The following is a 22,625-nucleotide window of genomic DNA, read 5'->3' as shown; positions in this document are numbered from 1 at the left end:
GGCTGCTCCGCTTCCGATCCAGCTCCTTGCCGATGTGCCTGGTCAAGATGGCTCAAGTGCTTGGGCCCCTGCCACTCATGTGGGAGATTTGGATGGAGTTCCAGGCACCTAGCTTCAGCCTGGCCCAACCCAGGCTGTTGTAGTCATTTGGGGAGTGAACCAGTGGATGGAAGCTCACTCTCTCTCTCTCTCCCTAACTCTGCTTTTCAAACAAATAAATAAACCTTTAAAAAGACAAAACAAAATGCCCAGGTGGTGTAGGCCAGGCTAGACTAGACAGGCTCCTCCATGGCACAGGACAGAGCTCTGCGCACATGGGCGCTCGGTACCTGGCAGTGGTGCTTCCTAATCACAAGGGAAGGAAGGACTGTCTGGCTGAAGTTGGGCCCAGTCCAGCAGGTTGTTGGTCCTTTTCTTGTTCTTTGTTAGAGTTAATTTTACACACATGTCCCCCGCCACACACACACACACACACACACACGCACACACACGAATCTCTTTTCAAGTAGAAAAACCAAAGCCTCTGTTAATTAAAAAAATATTCTGGATCGGTTAAAGTGCTAACAATAAACACCAGAACTTTTAAACATTTAGAAAAATGCAGGATATTGTATTTGAAACATTGGGTAAGGGAAAACCTGCTTAAAGAAAACATATTTTTAAAAATTTTTTATTTAACAGGTAGAGTTATAGACAGTGAGAGAGAGACAGAGAAAAAGGTCTTCCTTCCGTTGGTTCACTCCCCTAATGGCCGCTGTGGCTGGCGCTGCACTGATCCGAAGCCAGGAGCCGGGTGCTTCCTCCTGGTCTCCCATGCGGGTGCAGGGACCCAAGCACTTGGGCCATCCTCCATTGCACTCCCAGGCCACAGCAGAGAGCTGGCCTGGAAGAGCAGCATTGGGACTAGTACCCGGTGCCCCAAGTGGGACTAGAACCTGGGGTGCCAGCACCGCAGGCAGAGGATTAGCCAAGTGAGCCATGGCGCTGGCCAAAGAAAACAGTTAAAAAGCACAGACTATAAAGGAAAATGTGATAGCTTGCATTCCATCAAATTTTAAAATTCTTTTATATAACAACAAGGATGGGTGATAAATAGATATGAAATATATGAGACAAAGAAAAGATATTTGGCAGGCACAGAATTAATAAAAGGTTTATAGCAAGAATATATAATAAGCTCCCCAAAATGAATAAGAAAAAAGACAGCCCGCTATAAACATGAATAAGAGATACCAATGGGAAAATCATAAAAAGTGAAGCCTAATTGGCCAAAAGTATAAGAAAAAGTGGCTCATGCTTAGTGGTAACAGGGGAGGGAGAAAAAGGAGTGAGATGCAGTTCGACTCCCCGCAGACTGATGAAGCAGTCCTAGGTGCTGCAGGAATGTGGGGCGTCAGGGCCTCCTGTGCGTCCGGGTAAGCCGTCCCTCGTTCCAGCCCTGCCACAGAAGAGTCAGGCAGAAGTAGAACAGCGAAGGAAGCAGAGCCGACCCTGCAGCCCAGCAGCTCCACTTCTGAAGTGGCTACCCCAGGATATGTGCACACACTGCACATACACAAGCACCCGCACCTTTGTACAAAGAAGTGTGCTGCATCTGTGCGTGTAGGAGAAACACAGAAAAGTAGCTGCCATGTCAGTCATTAAGGGAATGGCTTACTAAGCTGCGGATGGTCACGTGACGGAGTATTATACAATAGTTAAGATGAAGGACTTGATCTGCAGTTAGCAACATGGACAAAACTTGGAGGCAAAATGTTCGTGAGAAAAACGCAAGGTAGGGCGTGATATTTTTATAAGATGTAGAACACAGATGAATAGTGGATATTGTTTATGTTGTTAGACAGATGGTTGAAGTGAGGCTATGCAAATGTGGAGCATGTGAGAATATACTCACCAGCTCTGGAATAGCAACTGAGGGTGGGGGGGAAGGAGGGAGACCAGGAGCGCTCCAGAGGCATCTGTAACATTTTACTTCCTAAAAATGGATTGAAAGCAAAAATGGCAAAATCTGAATAGTTACTTCTTGTGTGTTCACAGGCGATGCTGTTCTCTGTTTTGTTGCGTGTTTTAGACATTGGGGAGCTGTAGATCACGGGTGAAGATAAGGAAAGTCAGGTTGGCTCAGGTCAAGGAGGCCCATGGGCCAGGGGCTGAGATGATGAATTTTGTTTTCTAGGCATCGGAGACGCAGAGAAGGTTCTGGGGTGGGAGGTGGTTAGCCAGAGTCAACGAAGATGAATTTGATGTGGACTGAGGGAGAACAACTCCGTGTGCTTATCCATATTTGAGGGGACTTCAAAATGGTCATGGAAAATGGAATGCAAAGGATAGAAATGAAAAAAATAAAAACTTTATCAGCATAAGCTCCATTGAGTTCCAGACACTTTTGAAAGTGGTGATAGCAGCTGTGTGGTCCATCCCTGGGAATTGAACCATGCCAAAGTAATCACTTTGTACATTTTTTTTAAGGATTAATTTTTTTTATTTGAAAGAGTTAAAGAGAGAGGTAGAGACAGAGAGAGGTCTTCATCCACTGATTCACTCCCCAGATGGCTGCGATAGCCAAAGCTGAGCTAATCCGAAGCTGGGAACCTGTAGCCAGCAACTTCTGGGTCTCCCATGCAGGTGTAGGGGCCCAAGTACGTGGGCCACCTTCCATTGCTTCCCCAGGGCGTTAGCAGGGAGCTGGATCAGAAGTGGGGCAGCTGGGACTCAAACCCGTGCTGGTGCTACAGGCTGAGGCTTTAACTCGCTGTGCCACAGCACCGGCCCCCACTTTTTACATTATTAAATGAAGCAAAGAGGTGCTTTTTATAGATTTTTAAGAATAGGAAACAAAAAGAAGTCAGAAGGAATCAAATCGGGCCCTTGTTTGAGAAGAGGAATGAGTAGGAGCGTTAACATGGAGAAGGACTGTCTGGCGAAGCTTTCCCAGGCCTTTTTCTGCTGGTTTTTTTTTTTTTTTTAAAGATTTATTTATTTGAAAGTCAGAGTTACACAGAGATAGAAGGAGAGGCAGAGAGAGAGAGACAGACAGACAGGGGGAGAGAGAGAGAGAGGTCTTCTATCTGCTGGTTCACTCTCCAACTGGCTGCAATGGCCAGAGCTGTGCCGATCTGAAACCAGGAGACTGGAGCTTCCTCCAGGTCTTCCCATGTGGGTGCAGGGGCCTAAGGACTTGGGCCATCTTCTGCTGCTTTCCCAGGCCATAGCAAAGAGCTGGATCAGAAGCGGAGCAGCCAGGATTCGAACTGGTGCCCATCTGTGATGCTGGCACTGCAGGTGGTGGCTTTACCCACCACGCCACATTGTCGGCCCCTTCTGCTAACTTTTAAGCAACATTCTCACAGCAAGCAGACGTTTTCATTCTTTGGGCATCCAGAAAGTCAGCCAGCAGAATGTCTTAAGCGTCTTCAAAAAACTCCTGCCGTGCCCTTTGCTCTTGACTGGTCTCCTTTGCTTGGAGGGACCACGCCTCCCTTGTGGTAGCCATGCTTTGGTTGTGCTTTGTCTTCAGGATGGCAAAGCCACGTTTAATCCCCTGTTACACTTCTTGGGAGAAAAGCTTTGGGATCTGGATCCTCTTTGTTTGAAGTTTCCATCGAACGTTCTTCCGCTGTCTGCAGCTGATCTGAGGGCAGCAGTTCTGTTGCTCATCGAGCAGAGTTTGCTCTGCCTTTCCAGTTAGAACCGTACACGCTAAACGCGTTGAGATGTCTGTGTGTTGGCTGTTATTTCCACCGTCAGACATCAGTCCTGTTCAGTTCACACGTGAACATGATTAGTGTCTTCCTCAGATTTGGTTCTGATGACTTGCTACTCTGGACTTCATCTTCAGCACCACCTCGTCCTTTCTTAAAGCCAGGTTGCCCACTGGGTGACTGATGGTTTCTTTGAAGAATTGTCCTCTTCAGCTTTCCGTAAAATTTCTGTGATGTCGCCACTTTTCCACCCAGGCTTCACCATGAAGTGGATGTTTCTTCTTGCTTCCATTTCAACAGAATTTTTTGTTGTTGCTCTCCTGCGTCTCTCTTCACACCGATGCCTTATCCTGCTCAGTACCTGAGTCTTACTCAGACGTGTTGTAACAAGTCAGTCTGAATGATTTGGGGGCAAAAAAATTTCAAAATCTATGCAGCTTTTTCACAGCTTACGTTTTCTCACGCACCCTCATGTGTGTTAGTGGTGAAAGTAATAGGGGCCAGGGTCGGGGAGCGTGATATGGAAATGGACAGAAATGAAGGGATGGATGGATGATGGACGGTTGGGTGGACAAGTGGACAGGAGGATGGGCAGGTTGCTGGCTGGATGAGTGGATGGGTGGAAGAGTGGGCTAGACAGGTGGGAAGTGGGAAGAGACACTTTGGAATGCTAGTGCAGCCCTCGTTCCCCTCCTGTCCAAAACCGTGCAAGTGAAGCGGAAGACCAGGTTATGACATGACAAGGGGGGAAAGGTGGTGGCCATGGCTGGTGACTCAGCAGCAGTAAGTGATCAGTAATGTCCTAAATCCATCAAAGATGCCCGACAACATCCACGTTGCTGTGGAGACGAGAGAGGGAGGCAGCAGCTCGGGACTGAGCCCTCTGGGTTTCCCCAGAGACTGGTTTTCTGAGGCCTTGTGATGCTTGCTCTGGCTGGCATGCTCTCACTGCGGCCTCAGCCAGTAGCTCCTTATCTGAGAGGTTCCTGGAAAAAAAAGAAAAAATGTAGGCTTGCGTCAGGTCATGGCCAAGATGACTCCTGAGTGTGAGTCCACGCAGGGTCCACCCGGAGTTCTGCCCCCTCCCTGGAGGCGGGGGTGGACCCGGATTTCTTCGCCGATGACAGAAGTGACGGAATGGTGCTGGACACTGCGTTGTCTGATGTTCACGGTGACCTGGAGCAGAGCCTTGTCAAACGACTCCCCGTCCTGAGACTCTGTGTCAGTCTTCAAGGTGGGGACAGTGACAGTGCCTGCCTTCGCTCATCTCGGGCTTGGAGGAGGCTCGGACCTCTGGCTCCGAGACCAGGAAATAACTGTGCTGACTGCCGTTATGCACGGGCTGCGTGTCGTTAGTAGCCACAGCACCCGTGCTGTTGGCACGGCAGTGGTCAGGGTTGTCGGGAGAGTGTCCGCTTCCCTGTCCACAGCTGTCCCGAGTGTCCTCAGTCTCCCTTGGGCCTGCTGCCTTGATCAGTTCTGAAAATGAAGCTTTCAGCATTGACTGGGCCCCAAAGAGATTTGGGGAGTGACTGCAGAGAGAGAGGCTGACACACGGGAGGGCAGGCTCACGGCCAGGGAGGGCAGCAGTGGAGCCACCCCTGCCGAGAGCATCCGAGTGGTTCCCGGTCCCAGACCCCAGCCCCGGGATCGGGCGGTGTCTGATCACAGCCTGTGTGGTTGGCTTCCTCAGGAAGCATGGATTAGGGGGAGGACAGGAAGAGGGGAGGTGTCCAGGAGCAGCACAGCCTCGAGGGAGGGTGGCAGAGAGCAGAGGCAGGGATGGCGGCGGGCCACAGGGCCCACAGCCTAGTCATCGGCAAGCCGAGCGCCCCATGGGGGAGGGGAGGCAGACTGGGGGAAAGAGGCAGCCCCAGGGCTGTCAGAGCCACTGCTGTCAGAGAGCCCCTGGCCTTCTGGCCGGCCAGAGGGGCCTGGTCCCCCGAGGTGGCCTGTGTCTAAATCAGGAGCTGTCTGGGTCTTGTGTCCTGCGATTTGATGAGCCAACAGGCTGGAGGGTGCAAAGGCAGTGATGGCGTTGTCAGGGTTCAGGGCTGAGACCCACAGGCTGCTGCTCTGTTGTTTGTTTTCCTGGAGCCCCAGAGCTAGGAACACCAGAGAATGTCCCTAAGAGTACTGAGAGCCTCTACTCAGGAAAAAGGGAGGCAGGCCCAGCTGTGGCAGGGCCGGGTGGGCCGTGGACAGTCCCCACCCTGGCCAATGAGAGCTGACCCCGGATCTGCCCTCTTCCTGCCTGGAAGTTCTCCACAGTGTTGTTGAGAGTGAATTAATCCAGGTTCCGGGACCATCGTGAAATGCCTGGGGCTGTGTAACTTTATCAGGAAAAGAGGTTGATTCAGGTCACAGTCTGGAGGTTCAGTGGCACAGTGGCCCTGGCAGATGGCACCCCAGTGGCAGGAGAGCATGTGGGAGGGATCCAGTGTGGCAGGGGGCAGGAGACCAGAGGGGGACTCAGGAGTCCGGGTCGCTCCTAGTAACAGCACCTCCCGGGAGAGCTAACTCAGTGCCCCAGGAGGACCACTTAGTACTTCCAACCCAGTAACCTCACCTCCTCCATGAAGCTCCGCCCCTGCAGGGCTCCCCTACCTCTGAACATCACCCCCTGGGGACTAAGCTTCCAGCACGTGTGCCCTTGAAGGGACAACCTCAAGACACATCCCAACCAGTGACCCAGCATCGGAAGACGCTCCTGTGTGTTTTCTGTTGCTATAACTCAGGGGCAGGGAACCTGTCCGCCCCCCCCCCCCCCCCGACCCAAGGGCCCTTTGGATATTGATAACATCGTTCAGCTCAGAGTTCTGGGGACTGGGAATTCAAGGTCACGGGCTGCATCTGGTGAAGGGATTCTCGTGGGTGTGAACCCTGTGGAGTCCCTGAGCCGGGCATCATGGGTGAGGAGCAGGTACACCAGCTCCAGCACAGAGCTGCCAGTGCCATCATGGCACCCACCCTCCCAGTCCCATCTGATCTTCATCAGCTCCAAACATCCTCAGCATGTGACTCTGGAGATTGAATTTCAGGGAGTTTTGGGCCTGCAAAGCTGCAGATCATAGCAGACACAGAAGGTGACATTGACTCTGGAAATGATCTGCCCCCAAGTTAGTTTGAAGGAGCTGAAGACACAGCCTTTAAAAGCGGAACTTAGAGGCTTGCAGCGTGGTGTAGAAGGTTAAGCCTTTGCCTGCAGTGCTGGCATCCCATATGGGTGCTGGTTCAAGTCCCGGCTGCTCCACTTCTGATCCAGTTCCCTGCCAGTATGCCTGAGAAAGCAGTGGAAGATGGCCCAAGTGTTTGGGCCCCTGCACCTACATGGGAGACCCAGAAGAGGCTCCTGGCTCCTGGCTTCCGCCTGGTCCAGCCCTAGCTGATATGGCCATTTGGAGAATGAACCAGTAGATGGAAGATTCTCTCGCTCTCGCTCTTGCTCTCTCCCCCTCCTTCCTTCCCTCCCTCCCTCTCTCTCCCCTTCCTCCCTCCCTCTCTGCCTCCCTCCCTCCCTGCCTTCTCTCTATTTCTGCCTTTCAAATATATATATATAATATATATAAATATATATATATATATTTTAAAGCAGGACTTGTCAAATAAACCCCTCTAAGCCCTGGCACCTCCGGGAGGCTTCTGAGTTTTCCTTCCACAGCGTGATTAGCCCTGCCTTGAAATCCAAATCAAGTCACACATGGTGAGATTTTCATGGCTGAAGAATTAATTTCCCTTGGGAACTGAGTCAAGTCAAGAAAAAGTCTGTGTGCTCCTTCCTTCTTAGCATGAAACAGTGTTGCTTTTCTGAGGATGAATTCTCTGTTAGTCCTTTCTCTCCTCGCTTCCCGGACCCTGTGTACCATAACTGCCACTGCCGTGTGCCTGGAGCTGGTCTTTGGGAGCAGCCTCATCCCGGGAAGCACGCTGACAGCGGAGCTCTGCCCTTTGGGAGCATCTGCTTGCTTATGTAGATCTCAGTCCTCCGGCAGGAACTGTTTGAAAGCTGGTGCTGGGCACACAGTTTCCATCCAAGCTGTCTTCCTCACTGGTCCTTTAGATATCTTAACTGGCAGAAGCACGTGGATTATGGTCATGTTCTTCCACACTGGCAACAGTGGAAATTTCCTGGATTCTGTGAACTGGAAAAGCCCAGTGGCAAAGCTTGTCCAGCATCACTTGATCCCAGGACCCCCAGGCTCTGCCTCTCCCCTGAGGTGGGCACGATGGCGACAGCAGGCAGTGCAGGACCCCTGGCTGCCTCGCCTTGCAGCCCCAGGGGAGCTGCAGGAGAGGGTGTGGTCAGCAGAATGCAACCAGGGAGGCGCTCTGCTCCACGCCTGCTGGATGGCAGGGCACTGGGCGATTGGGCACGGGTGTTCTCTCATGTGTTTTCTCATAGCAGAAGAGCACAGCAGGGAGAAGCCAGAGAGAGTCCCTGTGGCTGACTTACTCCTAGCAGGGGCAGGTGGGACAGAGAGGAGCAGGCCTGCTTGCCAGTAGGGGCAAAGGCCAGGGATGCAGAATCCTGTGCAGGTGGTGGGGACGTGCATTGGACAGGTGGGCGGCGTCTGGGGTTGGGCGTGGCCTCCTGGGTACCTTGCTGGAGACCCAGACTCAGCTCCATTTTTTTTTTTTTAATCTGTGTGTCTGCACCTTGCTAGTGCAGATCATAGCAAATTGCTGTGAACACTGGATTTGCAGAAAGACCAACCACAAGCTGGATCCTGGCTCTGTCATTTTCGAGCTCTGCAAACTTAGGCAAGTTGCTGCCTGAGCCTGCAGCCCTCCATCACCTTGAGCGAAAGTGACTTCCAACAGCGCGCAGCAGCAGGTGCTACCTGCTGTTGATGACTTGGGAGCAGGGACCATGCTTCCTGCAGGGACTGGCTGAGGCTTATGGACACTGGGTAGTCACTCCGTGTCGATGTGAATCATGTAAGGCTGGTGAGGATGGGACCCCTCTCCCCCGGAGAGACCCCACTGGTATCTGGGACCCCTCTCAGGCTGGACGGCTGGGCAGAGGGAGATTCCAGGCACCGCAGCCGAGAGCAGAGCACAGGCTCCATCTGACAGGGCTGTGTGCTCCTGCAGGGGCTGGGGGTTGTGGGGTTGTCCAGTGCTTCCAAGGACAAGGGCTTGTAAGGGAAACATCCGGGTTACACAGTGCAGGGAAAGCGTTCTGGTTTTTGGCATGGCCAAACAAGGCCTGTTGGGGGCCGGAGAAGCTGTCATGTGGCGGCCTTGGTCAAAGGTGGTGTTTCTCACGGGGGTGCCCCAGGGAGTGTTCGCAGTGTCTGTAGGTAACATGGCCCAGGGCCTGGCACAGGTTCCTGGCGAGGACATGCCTGGCCAGAGGGAGGGTACTTTGGTGTTGCCTGCAGGCTGAGGCGAAGGAAGCAGGCAGGGCCAGGCCACCTGCCTTCATTGCCGCTGCCCGTTCAGGCTGCTTGGCCTCCTCTGTCAGCCATGTACAGATCTCAGCCACAGGGCTGAGTCCCCTCAACCCCGAAACTAACCGGGAGATGTGGGCAGTGAAGGTGGTGGTGTGGCTGCCTGAGACCCAAGGGCTGGGCATGATGCTCTCTGGAGGGAGTTGAGGTTTGGCCTCCTGCTCCTGGTGCGACAGTCGCTTTGGGGTCCTCACTGGTAGGTCCTCGAGCCCAGTAGAGTGTATTTCCCTTCCCACCACCTGCAACCACACACGCACAAACCACAGTGCCTTTGCCCTGAGCTTGGTGAGCAAAGGCCCAGCATGTCCCAGCCCGTGGCTTCCAGTCCCATTGAAGAAACAAGAAGCAGACCCCTCGCACCCCCATGCACATGCCTTCCTCTTCAGATAGCCCTCAGCATCACGTACCCTTGGTGGTTCCCAGTTGCACTCTGGGCAACTGATCCTTAGCCTCCCAGGGGGTCCCGTCTCCTCCCATAGCTCCCCTCTGGGTCTCACTCGGTTTCACAGTCTGCCTCCATCCCTGGGCTCTGTGCCCTTCTCTGGGCAGTACCCTTGCTGTCTCTGGCTGTTCATGGGAGGTGAGGTGCCGCCTCCTGCCTCAGAACCATTTATGTGCTTGGCCTTCCAGCCTGCCAACCCAGGGGCTTCCCAAAGCAAGACTAATATAGGCTTTGACTTCGTGTTGCGCTTGCTGGGCCGCCACTTCTGGGCTGGTCCCTGGCATTGTGTGGGTATGGCATTGTTCCGCGCACTGCTTTCCTGGAGCTTCACGGGTGCGCTGTGCCGTGCCAGGTGCTGCCACGTGTTCTCTCTCTGTCTTCACGGGAACCCCAGGGTTCCCATGAAAGTCCCACTTTCACCGAGAAGGAAACAGGGACTTAGCAGGATTGTCCCTTTGTTCGTTGGCGGATTCCATCAACAGGCGTATTTAGTGGGCACCCGCCATGTGACAGGCCGTGCCGTGCTTCAGGACCCTGGGAGAGGGAAGTGAGATGTTGTACATCAGGAAGTGGACGCTGAGACATGTGAATTTAGGGGCCGATTAGGGAGTCTTCCTGGGGTCGTCCCCGGCGAGCGGAGGAAATGAGGTTGAGCTGCAACATAGGCAGCCTGAGTAGGGACCTTGGCCGCCCCACTGGGGGCTCAGAAGCCGGGGCGCCCCACCTGGGCTGTCGGAGGTGATCAGAGAGGCGGCCCAGATGCTGCGCTGCAGCAGCCTGTGGAGCTGGATCTGAAGTCAGGAGCTCGTGGGAGCTGGGCCGGGGCCGGGAAGTCAGGGTCTTCTCAGCAGAAGTGCATCCTGGGAGGTCCCCACCCCACCTGGATCCCTGCCCTGTGCACAGTGGCTACAGGGGTGCCCGTTGCATTGTTGTTTGAAATGACGAGGGACAGAGGCGGACATGTCCACCCTGGGAGCTGCCGATGAGGACGGGCCTGGCATGCAGAGGCCCCAGCCGTGCGGAAGTGGGCTGCCATGGGAAGGACGTCTCGGCTCCCCGCGGAGGGAAAGAGCCAGATGTGCGTCAGTCCCTGCTTCCATTTGTGTCCAGGGAACCTGTGCGTCAGTCCCTGCTTCCATTCGTGTCCAGGGGACCTGTGCTGTCTCTCCAGAGACTGCTCCTGGGAGGGGTCAGAGGATGCATTCCATCGTTGTCCTGGGGGGCATCCCAGAAGACGTTTCCCTCTCGCTGGCTGGTTCCCTGTTCCCAAAGTAAGATCCGACAAGTAAATGCGTGAGCAGCAGAGCTTTGGGTGTCAGAGATGGTGGTGAGGCCGAGCACCGAGAGGAGGCAGAGGGTGGGTACTTGACTGGGGCCATTGTCAGGGGAGGGGCCACCAAGGAAACTGGGGCAGTGACTGAGTGCCCTCTTGAGAGGATCCCGGGGAGGAGGAGGTGGGGAGAGCTGTGTCCCTCAGGCTGCACCACATAGGTCACAGGACGCAGTTCGGGGCCTCCATGAGCTCTGCCCAGTGAGCCCTGCCCAGGCTCCATGGCCGTCCGAGTTGGACTGGCCCATGTTCTTCAGCCCTGGGAACAGAGGGGGCTCTCTCCATGGACCCTGACACTGTGTGTGGAGAGATCCGAGTCTGTTCAGGCCGCTGTGATGACCACACACTGGGGCTCCTAAGCCACAGGGGTGCTGGGCCAGCCCCAGCAAGGCACTGGCAGCTCTGGAGTCTGATGAGTCTGGGTGGCTCACAGGCGGCTCCTTCTCACCGAGGCCTCATACGAGGGAAGATAAAAGGCGCTTGTCCAGTTCCCAGCCCCACCTTCATGACCCAGTCACCTCCCAAGGGCCCCCACCCCCTGACATCATCACCCCAGGGTGAAGATTTCAGGGTGCGAATTTGGCCTGAGTCAGAAGCATTCAGACCACAGCAGAGAGCATTTTCCAGAATCATCGTCATCGGCCCAAACAGAAGAACCGGGACTCCTGGGCCCTCCAGGCTGAGTGCGTCCTGGAGGTAACTGGCTCAGTCACTGAGTGTGTCCGTCAGGGTTGTGTAAGTCACGAACCACACACCTCAGCCCCTCATGGGAAGTCTGCGTGCATGCAGGAGATGCAAGGCACTGATAAGTCCTGTATCCAGAGACCCATCGCCTCTGCCCACCTGGCTTGTCCCAGGTGCCCGTGGCTGCAGAAGTCTTTCTGACCTGCAGACCATTACATGACAAACGTTCTTGCAGTTTTAGTTTTTATTTTATAGATAAGTTATCTAAGGCTCAAAGGGAATGACTCTCCCAGGTCACATGACCAGGGGTGACACGGCAGAGGTGGGCACCCTGAGCCCCCACCTCATGCCTCCATGGGCTTCTACTGACTTGCGCTGCTCCTGTTCACTCACTGGAACAGACACGCTGCTCGTGTGCACCTGCAACCATGTCAGGACCCAGGCAGGAAAGGGCCGAGCCCAGGCAGGCCAGGGGACCAGCACTGGAGCGGCAGACGGCACTTAGGGGTCAAAGCAAGGGAGGAGGCATCAGTGTCACAGGCCCTGCAAGCCCAGTGCTGACTGCTGGGCCTTAGGCAGGAAGATTTGGGCTTGCAGGAGGCAGGGGACACTTTCTGTGGGCGGAGGGTGCGTCCTTGCCATGGGCTCTCAGCTGGAACTGAGACGCCAGATGGTCATTTCTCAACCTGTGTTCTCAGGAGTGCCACTGTCATGCGAGGTTAATGAGCACTGAGTAGAAGGCCCTCACTCTGGTCACAGCCACTTAGGGCACGTGGAGTTAAAGACAGATCGATCCTGGTGTGGGCTCTGGGCACGGTGGCCAAGACACTGCTTGGGACGTCTGCATCCCATACCAGCGTCTGGTTCAGGTCCCAGCCACTCTGCTTCTAATCCGGCTTCCTGCCAACGCACACCTGGGAAGGCAGCAGGTAATGGCTCAGGCACTCGGGTCCCAGCCACCGTGTGGGAGACCCAGATGGAAGTCCTTGCTCCTGGCTTTGGCCTGTCCTAGCACTAGCTTTTGCAGACATCTGGGGAGTAAAGCAGCGCCTGAAAGATCGATCTCTCTGTGTCTCTCCATCTTTCACCTAAAATGAAAGTAAGGTTAAGAGCACAAAGGAGGACTGAGGGGGCTTCCCAGGCTTTCACGTGTGAGTGGCACCGTGAGAGGGTGGAGGAAGGGACGTGGGGGCTCCCCGATTTGTGGGACCAGGGATTTCCCAGCTCAGGAGCCTGTCTCTGGGTCTGCCTCACCGACTCAGGTTGCGGGGCTCAGGTTCGGGGTCAGCATGGTTACTGCTGGCGGCTGCTCCTCCTCCCACCCCAGCCCCGTCTCCCTCGCCCCTTCTCTTCCCCACTGACGTTTGTTCTTCCGTCTTCCAGAGCAAGGAGATTGGGCTGCAGATGCACGAGGAGCTCCTGAAGGTCACCAACGAGCTGTACACGGTACGTTCCGCTCGGCCTCACGCCGAGAACCCGCGGTTTGGGGCGACCCTGGGCCTCCGTGCTGCACCTTAAACCACAGTGACCACCAGTGGGCCCCGTGGGCTGGAGCGGCTCAACCGGCTGCGGAGTCTGTCCCTCGAGGTGGGGCCCGGGCTGTAGGAGCTCACGAGAGATTCTGTGAGCTGCCCGCAGTGGGGTGTGGTCCCCAGGCAAGACAGCGAGCGTGGGCGTGAGGCAAGAATGGGGTTTTGGAGTCAGGTGGCCCCAGCCCAGGCCAGGCCGCTCCTCACTGACTGTGAACCATAGCAGGCCTGCGACTCAGGTGGGACTAGGGAGCCTGTTTGCACGCTGGAGTCCTGCTCCCAGGATCCCAGAGCTGACCTTGCAGCCTGGCTAGGGGGCGATTCCCCTGTGTGTCAGAATCCGAAGAGGCAGGCCTCAGGGAGCACAGACACACAGCTTCCCATGCCTGGACCCACAGCCTGGGTGCCCTGCAGCCATTGGCTTCCTTGGAGGGCATGCGGCCCCTGACAGCGGAGGGTGCAGGGTGGGTTAGACCCAGCGGGCAGAACCCCTGGCCCCTGGCCCTGACAGAACAGAGTAGAGCTGAGACCTCGGCTCTTCATGAAGCCTCTGGGAGAGGTCTGTGTCAGCGTATGTGCTGCTACTGGATCTGTGTTGGAGAGCCGCCGGTCTGGGGGAGGGCTCTTTGGGGCTACTGCTTGCCTATGGTCACATCCGGGGGCCAGCAGGGCTGCTCTCGGGGCTGAAAGCTTTGCCTGCGGGCCTGGGCCTCACCTGCTTTTCAGGACCTCAGTCTCCCACTCAGAGAAATGGGGACGAGAGCTCCGTGTAGGAGTTGGGACTTGAAATTCCGTGATCCGAATCAAGGAGCGGAACTTGAGCCCTGCCCTGCAGTCTGCGGTGGGGCAGCTTTGAGTGACGGCCGCGCACGGCCCAAGCAGATGCGCTGCTTCACACCAGCCAGGCGGCGCAGCGGAAGAGCCCCTTACCTGTCTGTCACACCATAGTAATTCTAGTGCCCCTAGTGTGACATCTGGCACATAATAAACTACTTAATAAATACTCACCAGGGATGGACTATTAAGCTGCTGCTTGAGACACCTGCTAGCAGAGGGCCTGGTTCAAGTCCCAGCCATTCTGCTGCTGATGCACACGGTGGGAGGCAGCAGGTGATGGCTCTGTCACCCACATGGGAGATCCGGGTGGAGTTCCTAGCTCTGGGCTTCAGCCTAGCCCGGGCCTGGCTGTTGGGGGCATTTGGGGAATACACTGGAGGATGGGCAGGCTCTCTCCAGCTATCTCTGCATTGCTGATAAAATGAAAATGAAAAAAATTTACTGTTCTGTCCCCACGGTATACTCAGTAGATCAAAGGCAACAGAACTGCACCCCTATTTTATCCTGTTCCCCTCTTGTCCCCTTCACCTGTTTCTCTCTCCCTCCCTCCCTCCCTCCCTCTATCTTCCTTGCTTCTTTCCATCCCTCCATTCATCCATCATCCCTTCCTCCCTCGCTCCATCCACCTGGCATCCATCCATCTTTGTGGGTCAACCTCTCTCCTTTTGGCTTTGCCTGCCTCCATGTGGGTGTTGTGGTCTGGCTTCTCTATGTGGTGGTGCAGATGGCCCTTAGCACTGCAGGTTCCCTCCTATAGGCACCCCACACACACTGCAAGTGGAGAGAAGCTCCTCCTCCCCAGAACCTCCAGCCGTGCCCAGGACTGTCCTTGACCCACCTGGCTGGGATCAGGAGCCCGAGTCACTCGGCTCAGATGGACAGAGCGCTGGTTGATGAGCCAGGCCTGAATCACGCCCACTGCAGTGCTGGAGGCTGGTGTCAGTTTCCCATGAACCACGTGGGCTGAAAATAGTGGAGGGGAATTTTGGGGATTTCCTTTGAGAAACTCAGGAAACAGTTCCCAAAGAAGGACTGGGTGATCCTGGGCAGTAAAAGGAGCGGATATCCCCAAGTGGGGGGGAGCCCAGGAGGAAGTGGCTCTGCTGCTCATGCTGGGGTAAGCACCTGATACCTCTGTTCTCTGCCGGAGCTCCCTCGGGATTCGTGCTCTCACTGCTCCCTTTGTCTGGGACTCTCCACTGCCACCCCAAGCCCTGTGACCCTGCTGACAGTGGCTTTCCCTTCAAGGTCACTTTAGATGTCACTTCCTCCAGGAAGTCCTTCCGCAGTGCCCCTTGCCCCCTTACTCATACCACTTACACAACCTCATGTGATGATCCCTCATGCTGTTGTCTGTGTGTTTTATGAGAGTGGTCTTGCACCCCCTGGCGTGGAAGCCAGTACAGGGCTGGACACAATGAATTGCTCACTAAATGTTTAATGATTGGTCCGACGCTGTGCTCAGCAGGTTAATTTTCCGCCTGCGGCACTGGCATCCTGTATGGGCACCAGTTCTACTCCTGGTTGCCCCTTTCCAGTCCAGCTCACTGCTGTGGCCTGGAAAGGCAGTAGAGGATGGCCCAAGTCCTTGGGCCCCTGCACCCATGTGAGAGACCACGAGGAATCACCTGGTGCCTGGCTTCGGATTGGCGCAGCTCTAGCTGTTGCGACCATTTGGGGAGTGAACCAACGGAAGGAAGACCTTTCTGTCTCTCCCTCTCACTGTCTGTAACTCTAACTTTCAAATAAAATAAATAAAAAAAATGTTTAATGATTGAGGGGAAAGCTATCCCCAAACCCCAAAAACCCCACTAGATAAAAGGCAGAATTCTACTACCCCATTTTTTAAAAAAAGCTTTATTTATTTGAAAGGCAGAGTTATAGAGAGGCAGAGACAGAGTAAGAGAGTTCTTCCATCTGCTGATTCACTCCCAAATGGTTGCAATGGCTGAAGCTGGGCCAAGCCAAAGCCAGGAGCCAGGAGCTTCTTCCAGGTCTCCCACGTGGGTACAGGGGCCCAAGGACTTGGACCGTCCTCCACTGCTTTCCCAGGCCATAGCAGAGAGCTGGATCGGAAGTGGAGCAGCCGGGACTCAAACTGGTGCCCTTATGGGATGCTGGCACTGCAGGCGGCGGCTTTACCTGCTTTGCCACAGCACCAGCCCCTCTACCACCCATTTTAACCTGTCACCCTCCTTTCCTTAGTCGTTTTCATCCATCCACCCATCCACCCATCTGTCTGTCCGTCTGTCCAACCAGCCACATCCATTGATCCATAGACTGCTGGTCTGTCCGTCCATCCAGGCATTCACCCATTCACACAGTCTCTGTTCTGATGCAGGGAATGTGACTGTGAACAGAGCTGTGGCCTTCAGTTTGGGACACGCCAGTCTGCACACGTGAGAAAGGAACACATGGAGACAGATGAGCTCTGTGTCGCACGTGGGCCTCTAGGGCGTGGTTGGTCAGACTGACGCCTGGAGACTTCCCTCTTCCTTCCAGATGTCTTTGGCCTGCCTGGCCCTGGGTTTTAGCCACGCCCCGGCACTGGAGGCAGAGGCTGGCTGTGCCCCCGTGGCTCTGCCATGGGGCAGCTCCTGGGCCGCATCCCGAGCGGCCGTTTTCTGACAACTGATCTTCATCCCGCCCCAGCGGGTCCCTTCGAGGTCACTGCCAGTTTCTGGGTTCTGTGCCTTTCCTGTGCACAGAAGTGACGCTGCTTTCCTTCCCCAGCTCTGAGGCACGAGGCGGCACGGTTAGCAGGAAAGGTCAGGCCGGACAAGGCCCCGGCTGCAGCCTTGGCTCTGCCTGAGACAGGGCCACTACGCTCTTGGTTCTGGGCCTGTTTCCTTCAGCGACAGCTTAGCTAGCAGGATTGCTGGAGGAGATCCTGGCTTGTCCGTCTTGAGAACCCAGACACTGCCTGGGTTCCAGCATTGCGGTCGTAACTTGCACGACCCTACGACGTCCTACTCTAGGCCTATGCGGGGAGCGCCCCCTGTCGGGTCTGGAGGGCTGCAGAGGGAGCCCCTCATTGAGTGTCAGGCAGATGGGCTCCTCGAGGGCCCTTCAGAGATCCCTGGTTCCGCGACTTGGCCTCAGTTCCTTCCCAGTCCCAGGCGACAGCTGCTGTCAGTCACTTTACATCCACAGCTTCCGCTAGCGACGCGAGCTTCCCCAGGCAGGCACAGCAAGGCCAAGGCACCCCAACGCCACCCGGAAAGGAGTGGGAAGGTCTCCTGAGCCCCTGGAGCTGAAGGGTGCCTGCTTTCCTGATTTGGGGTTGAGGAAGGAGTGCTGGGAAGGCAGAACAGGTGCTGTGGGAGCTGGGTCAGCCACGTCGGCTCCAAACCTTTGACCTCGAGTTGCACACAAGCTTTGGAGGGCCTTGGTTTCCTTGTCTGTCAGGCGGCACCCGTTTCCTGGGAGCCTTGTGCAGAATAAATGAGTGAATATTGGACAGTACTTAGAGTTAAGGCCTGGCATACAGCTCATGCTCAGTACATGTTAGCTTCTGGTCTCCTTTTCTTAAGTCCCATATTTATTTGTGATTTTTTAAAAATAGCTTTGCTTTCATTTGAAAGGTAGACAAAAGAGATACAGAGAGAGACAGATATTCTATGCACTGGTCAGTCCCCAGTGTCTGTGATAGCTAGGGCTGGGCCAGGCCAAAGCCAGGAACCCGGGACGCCATCTGAGCCTCCTGTTGGTGCATTCCGGGGTGTGCATCTGCAGGTTCAGAACTCAAACCCAGACAATCTGGCATAGGATGCAGGTAGCCCAAGTGGCGTCTCAACAGCTACCCCGATGCCCTCTGCCCCCTTGTCACTGTCAGCACATTGCCTGCTAGGACAGGGGTGAGGATCACTTGAACTGCGCCTGCAGCAGAGGGAATGATAGGAAAGAGGTTTGCGATCTTTGCGGAGAGAGATCCGTTTAGATGTTATTTAGCACATCCTGGACTGATGAGTTCTATGCTGTTGAGCTAAGACCTGCTCCATGGAGGCCCACGTTTCTGGAAAACTCTGCCGCATGTACCTGCAGGATCCACATGGGTTTAGTCAATCACGGATAGAAAATAGATAAAATTAAGCACATGGGGGTTGGCGTTATGGTGTAGCAGGTAAAGCTGCCACCTGTGAAGCTATAGTACCTATACGGGTACTAGTGTGTGTTCTGGCTGCTCCACTTTTTGTCCAGATCCCTGCCAATGCCAGAGAGAAGCAGCAGAGGATAGCCCAAGTAAGTGGGCCCCTGCCACCCACAGGGGAGACCTGGAAGAAGCTTCTGGCTCCTGGCTTCAGTCTGGGGCAGCACAGGCTGTTGTGGCCATCTTGGGGGTGAACCAGTGTGTGATTCTCTCTTACTCTGACTTTCAAATAAATAAATAAATACCTCTTTTTAAAAAATTTGCATCTGTACTAAAGATGTGCAGGATATTTTCCTTGTCACTGCTCCCCACACGATGAAGTGTGGCTATTCATATAGCACACACGTCGCACCAGGCCTGATGAGTCACCTGGGGAAGTCTGCAGGTGTGCAGGAGGGGCAGGCATTGTGGCATCGCTGGCTACATCCCACACCAGAGTGCTTGCTTTGAGTCCTGGCTGTTCCACACTTGGGATCCAGCTTCCTGCTCTTATGAAGCCTGGAAGGTAGCAGGTAATGGCTCAAGTCCTTGGGTCCCTGCCGCCCACACTGGAGACCTGGGCAGAGCTCCTGGCCTCCTGGCTGTGATGTGGTCCAGACCCAGCTGTTGCAGACTTGTGGTGACTAAACTCACAGGTGGACGATCTCTCTGTGTCTGTCTCTCTGTTATTCTGCCTTTTGCATAAATAATGGTAAAAATGAACAGGTTATATACAGACGCACTATTTCTAAGAGGGACTTGAGCATCCGTGGATTTTAGCAGCCTCAGAGCCCCGGAAGTGTACCCTGCAGACACCAGGGGACAAGCGTGCTGCAGCAAAGGCCGCCTCCCGAGGACGCTGGCACAAACGGAGAGGCCCCAGCCAACGCCTTGGTGGCAGCTGTCTGACTACGTCCCCCGGGCGATGGGTTCACCACTGTTCCTGCGATCAGGACTGAATCCCACCGCAGGGGGTTTGGCCCAGGGAGCGCCTGGCTGTGCTCTCCAACCTGGGGTTTTGGGAATACTTGCAGACTCTGCTAGAAAGGGGGCCTGGTGGAGAGCAGGGAGAGTGCTCTGTGGCTCAGGAAGAGTGCAGAGCAGGGTGGGCACTGCAAAGGGTGGCTAGGATGCTGTGAAGGTGCCTGCATCCCCCGGCAGAGGGCCTGGCTCTGAGTCCTGGTTTCACCCTGGCTCAGCCTCCCGCCAGTGCAGACCCTGGGAGGCAGCACTCATGACTGAGTCACTGGGTTTCTTGGCACCCTCAGGGAGACCTGGATGGAGTCCCCAGCTCTTGGCTTCTGCCCACGTGGTTCCAGGCATTTGGGGCTGAACTAGCAGACGGGGGCTCTCTCTGATTTAGTCTCTGGCTCTCTCTGCTTCTCATATTAATAATAATAATAATTAATAATATGAAAATAATAAAAAGGTATCGAAAACTAGGCCAAGGGAAACGTGGGAGGTAAGTCCCAGCTGGTTGCTTCCCTGAGCGAGTAGAGGGCCACAGCCGGGGACACCGCCCAGGAGGCTCCAGCTGCAGAGAGAAATGTTCACCCCTCCTCTGAGAGGCACAGCACAGGCAGTGGGGTGGAGGTGAGATACATGGACTCAGAATTCGACATAGAAAACACGGGTGCAGCTGGAATCACAGTGGGGGTGGGGTCTGGAAGGAGCGAACCAGCAGTAGGGTGGAGTGCAGAGGAAGGATGGAGGAAAGCCCGGGGAGGGGTGAGGTGCGGGCTGTTGGGGCAGCAGGTGCTCCCAACCAAACCGTGCTATCCAGCTCACGGGGACTTGGTAAATGCCTCGGGTGTCTGCGGGCCTGTGGCCGTCCCTCCGGCTGTGAGATGCTGAAAACGCACCGGTGGAGCACTCTCGTAGTGCACTGAGGCGCTGGTGGACATGGGCAGTGCAGCAGCATGGATGACATCAGCGAAGGGCACTCTAGAAGCTTCCGGGCAGCTGCTCGTGAGCGTAAATGGGTGGAATGAGAGCAGAGGTGTTTGCACAGGACCCCCAGAGGACAGCTGACTGTGTTCTTTGTTCCTGTCTGGCTTTTCAGGACAGGACAAGAGGGCTGAGCCTGGCATAGCAGCCCTTTTCACAGTAGCCAATGTTCTCTAGAGTTTGGGGCCATTTTCCTGAAGGAAGCTCAAGGTTCTTAACCCTCAGCCATGTTAGCCATGTGATGGTGGTGGTGCTGGTATTGGTGTCAGCGTTGGTGATGATGATGATGGTTTTGGTGAGAAGCAATAAGGATATAGGCTTGGCTGGTCATGCACTCTGATTTAAAGGGCCTGGTTAGCTGGAGCACACTCCTTCCCCAGGAGGGGCTGCCCCCTCAGCAGCTGTGGTCATCCAGTCAGCAGGAGAGAAAGAACAAGGCTCAGGATGTGGGTTGCAGACATTTCTGTGTTTCTCAGTGGAGATCATAAACTTGATTTTGCAACGCAAAAGTGTACTCCTGGTTGGGGACAGCTGATTGGAGACAAAATGCTGTTGTATTGGGGCTGCACTGCCTGTTCTTAGGCTGACCAAAGGATTACGCGTGCTGAGGAAGTAGCAATGATTTAGGGGAGAGGGATCACATGGTGGCAGAAGTGGTGATTACGAGTGGCAGACCTGGTACCTGATCCGGTTAAATGTACACGGTCACACGTTGCATACTGCTGGGAACGTGTCCTGAGAGGTGCATCGCTAGGCAATTCCAGTGCCGAGTGAACCTCAGGGTGCACTTACATACAGCGAGATGGTACAGCCTGCCGCACACCTTGGCTGTGTGGTGCACCCTGTTGTGACCAGGACACTGTTAAGGACACGTAACTGTACTTGTGGTATGGCCTTCCCTTCTCCTCCTACATGCTTATCTAAGAGAAATGAAAACTGTGACCACACAAAGAACTGTGCATGAACACTCACTGCAGCTGTATTCTAACAGCCCAAACAAAAGCCACCCAGAGAACTGTCAACAGCTAAAGAGACAAGCTGTGCTACAGCCATATGGTGGAGAATTTCTGGGGTGGGCCCTGTGGTGCCGTGGGTTAAGCCACCAGTTAGGATACCCACGTGCCCTGTCAGAATGTCAGTTTAAGTCTGGAATACTCTTCTTCCAATCCAGCTCCCTGCTAATGTGCCTGGGAGGCAGCAGAGGATGGCTCAAGTGCCTGAGCTCCTGCTACTCATGTTGGAAACCCAGATGGAGTTCCTGGCTCTCGGCTTCAGCCTGGCCCAGCCCTGGCTCTTGTGGCCATTTGGGGGAGTGAACCAGCAGTTGGAAGACCTCTTTCTCTCTCTCTCTCTGTTTGCTTTTCAGATAAACAAAGCTTTAAAAAGGAACCTCTGGGCCAGCGCTGTGGCTTAACAGGCTAATCCTCCACCTTGTAGTGCCGGCACACCGGGTTCTAGTCCTGGTCGGGGCGCCGGATTCTGTCCCGGTTGCCCCTTTTCCAGGCCAGCTCTCTGCTGTGGCCCGGGAGTGCAGTGGAGGATGGCCCAAGTGCTTGGGCTTTGCACCCCATGGGAGACCAGGAGAAGTACCTGGCTCCTGGCTTCGGATCGGCGAGATGCACCGGTCGCGGCGGCCATTGGAGGGTGAACCAACGGCAAAAAGGAAGACCTTTCTCTCTGTCTCTCTCTCTCACTATCCACTCTGCCTGTCAAAAAAAAAAAAAAAAAAAAAAAAAAAAAAAAAAAAAGGAACCAAGGAACCTCTGACCACGCAATACCATGAGTGACCCTCAAAATTTTTTTGTTTACTGAGTGAAAGAGAGGAGACCCAGGAGAGTTCCATGCAGTGTGAGGCATGTGTGTGGAATTCTAGAACACAGAAACTCTGTGCACATCCATGATTGCCCGGGGCTGGAGGGGTTAGGGACTGGCTGCACAGGCATGGGGTGGGTTGTCTCAGTGTGATGGAGGTGGCCATGCCACGCTGGCTACCTGTACGTGAAGCCTGGAGATTCCGAACTGATATATGGCCCCTCTGGACCTTGGTTTCCCTTTTTATAAAACTCGATGGTTGTTGAATTAGATAATGTCTAAGATTTATTCTGGCTCAAAAATTTCTCTTGTTATGGTCACATCCATTTTTAAAAGCTTTATCTTTTTGTTTAGAAATGTGAATTACAGAGAAAGAGAGGGAGAGATCTTCTGTCCTTTCGTTTGTTCACCAGATGGCCACAACAGCCAGCACTGAGCCAGGCCAAAGCCAGGAGCCAGGAGCTTCATCCACATCTCCCCTGTGAATGGCAGGGGCCCGAGCACTTGGACCATCTTCTGCTGATTTTCCTAAGCCACTTGTAGGGAGGTAGATGTGAAGTGGAGCAGCCAGGATACGAACCAGCATCCGTATGGAGTGCTGGCATTGCAGGCCATGGCTTTACCTGGTATGCCGCAATGTGTCCTCCATAACCAACGTTTTATAAAGGAGGTGCAGTCTGAGGACTTTATTTTCTAGTCAGGCATAAGTTTATTCCAGGAGCACAGAATACCTATCTCATGATGCTCCTTCTGGGGACAGA

General features: G+C 54.6%; 1 protein-coding gene across 3 annotated transcripts in view; it reads left to right on the top strand.

Annotated features, from left to right (window-relative positions):
• SRGAP3 (SLIT-ROBO Rho GTPase activating protein 3) overlaps window positions 1-22,625 on the top strand; it is a 243,661-nt gene that overhangs the window by 151,156 nt on the left and 69,880 nt on the right. For all 3 annotated transcript variants that reach the window (XM_062200379.1, XM_062200380.1, XM_062200381.1), the window contains exon 4: window positions 12,994-13,056. In XM_062200379.1, the coding sequence (XP_062056363.1) occupies window positions 12,994-13,056 (63 nt within the window). The remainder of the gene's footprint in view (window positions 1-12,993; window positions 13,057-22,625) is intronic.

Source organism: Lepus europaeus, chromosome 9, assembly GCF_033115175.1.
Source record: "Lepus europaeus isolate LE1 chromosome 9, mLepTim1.pri, whole genome shotgun sequence".
NCBI classification, from domain to species: Eukaryota; Metazoa; Chordata; class Mammalia; order Lagomorpha; family Leporidae; genus Lepus; species Lepus europaeus.
The sequence above is the reverse complement of the archived record's forward strand: the minus strand, read 5'-3'. Positions and strand labels throughout refer to the sequence as shown.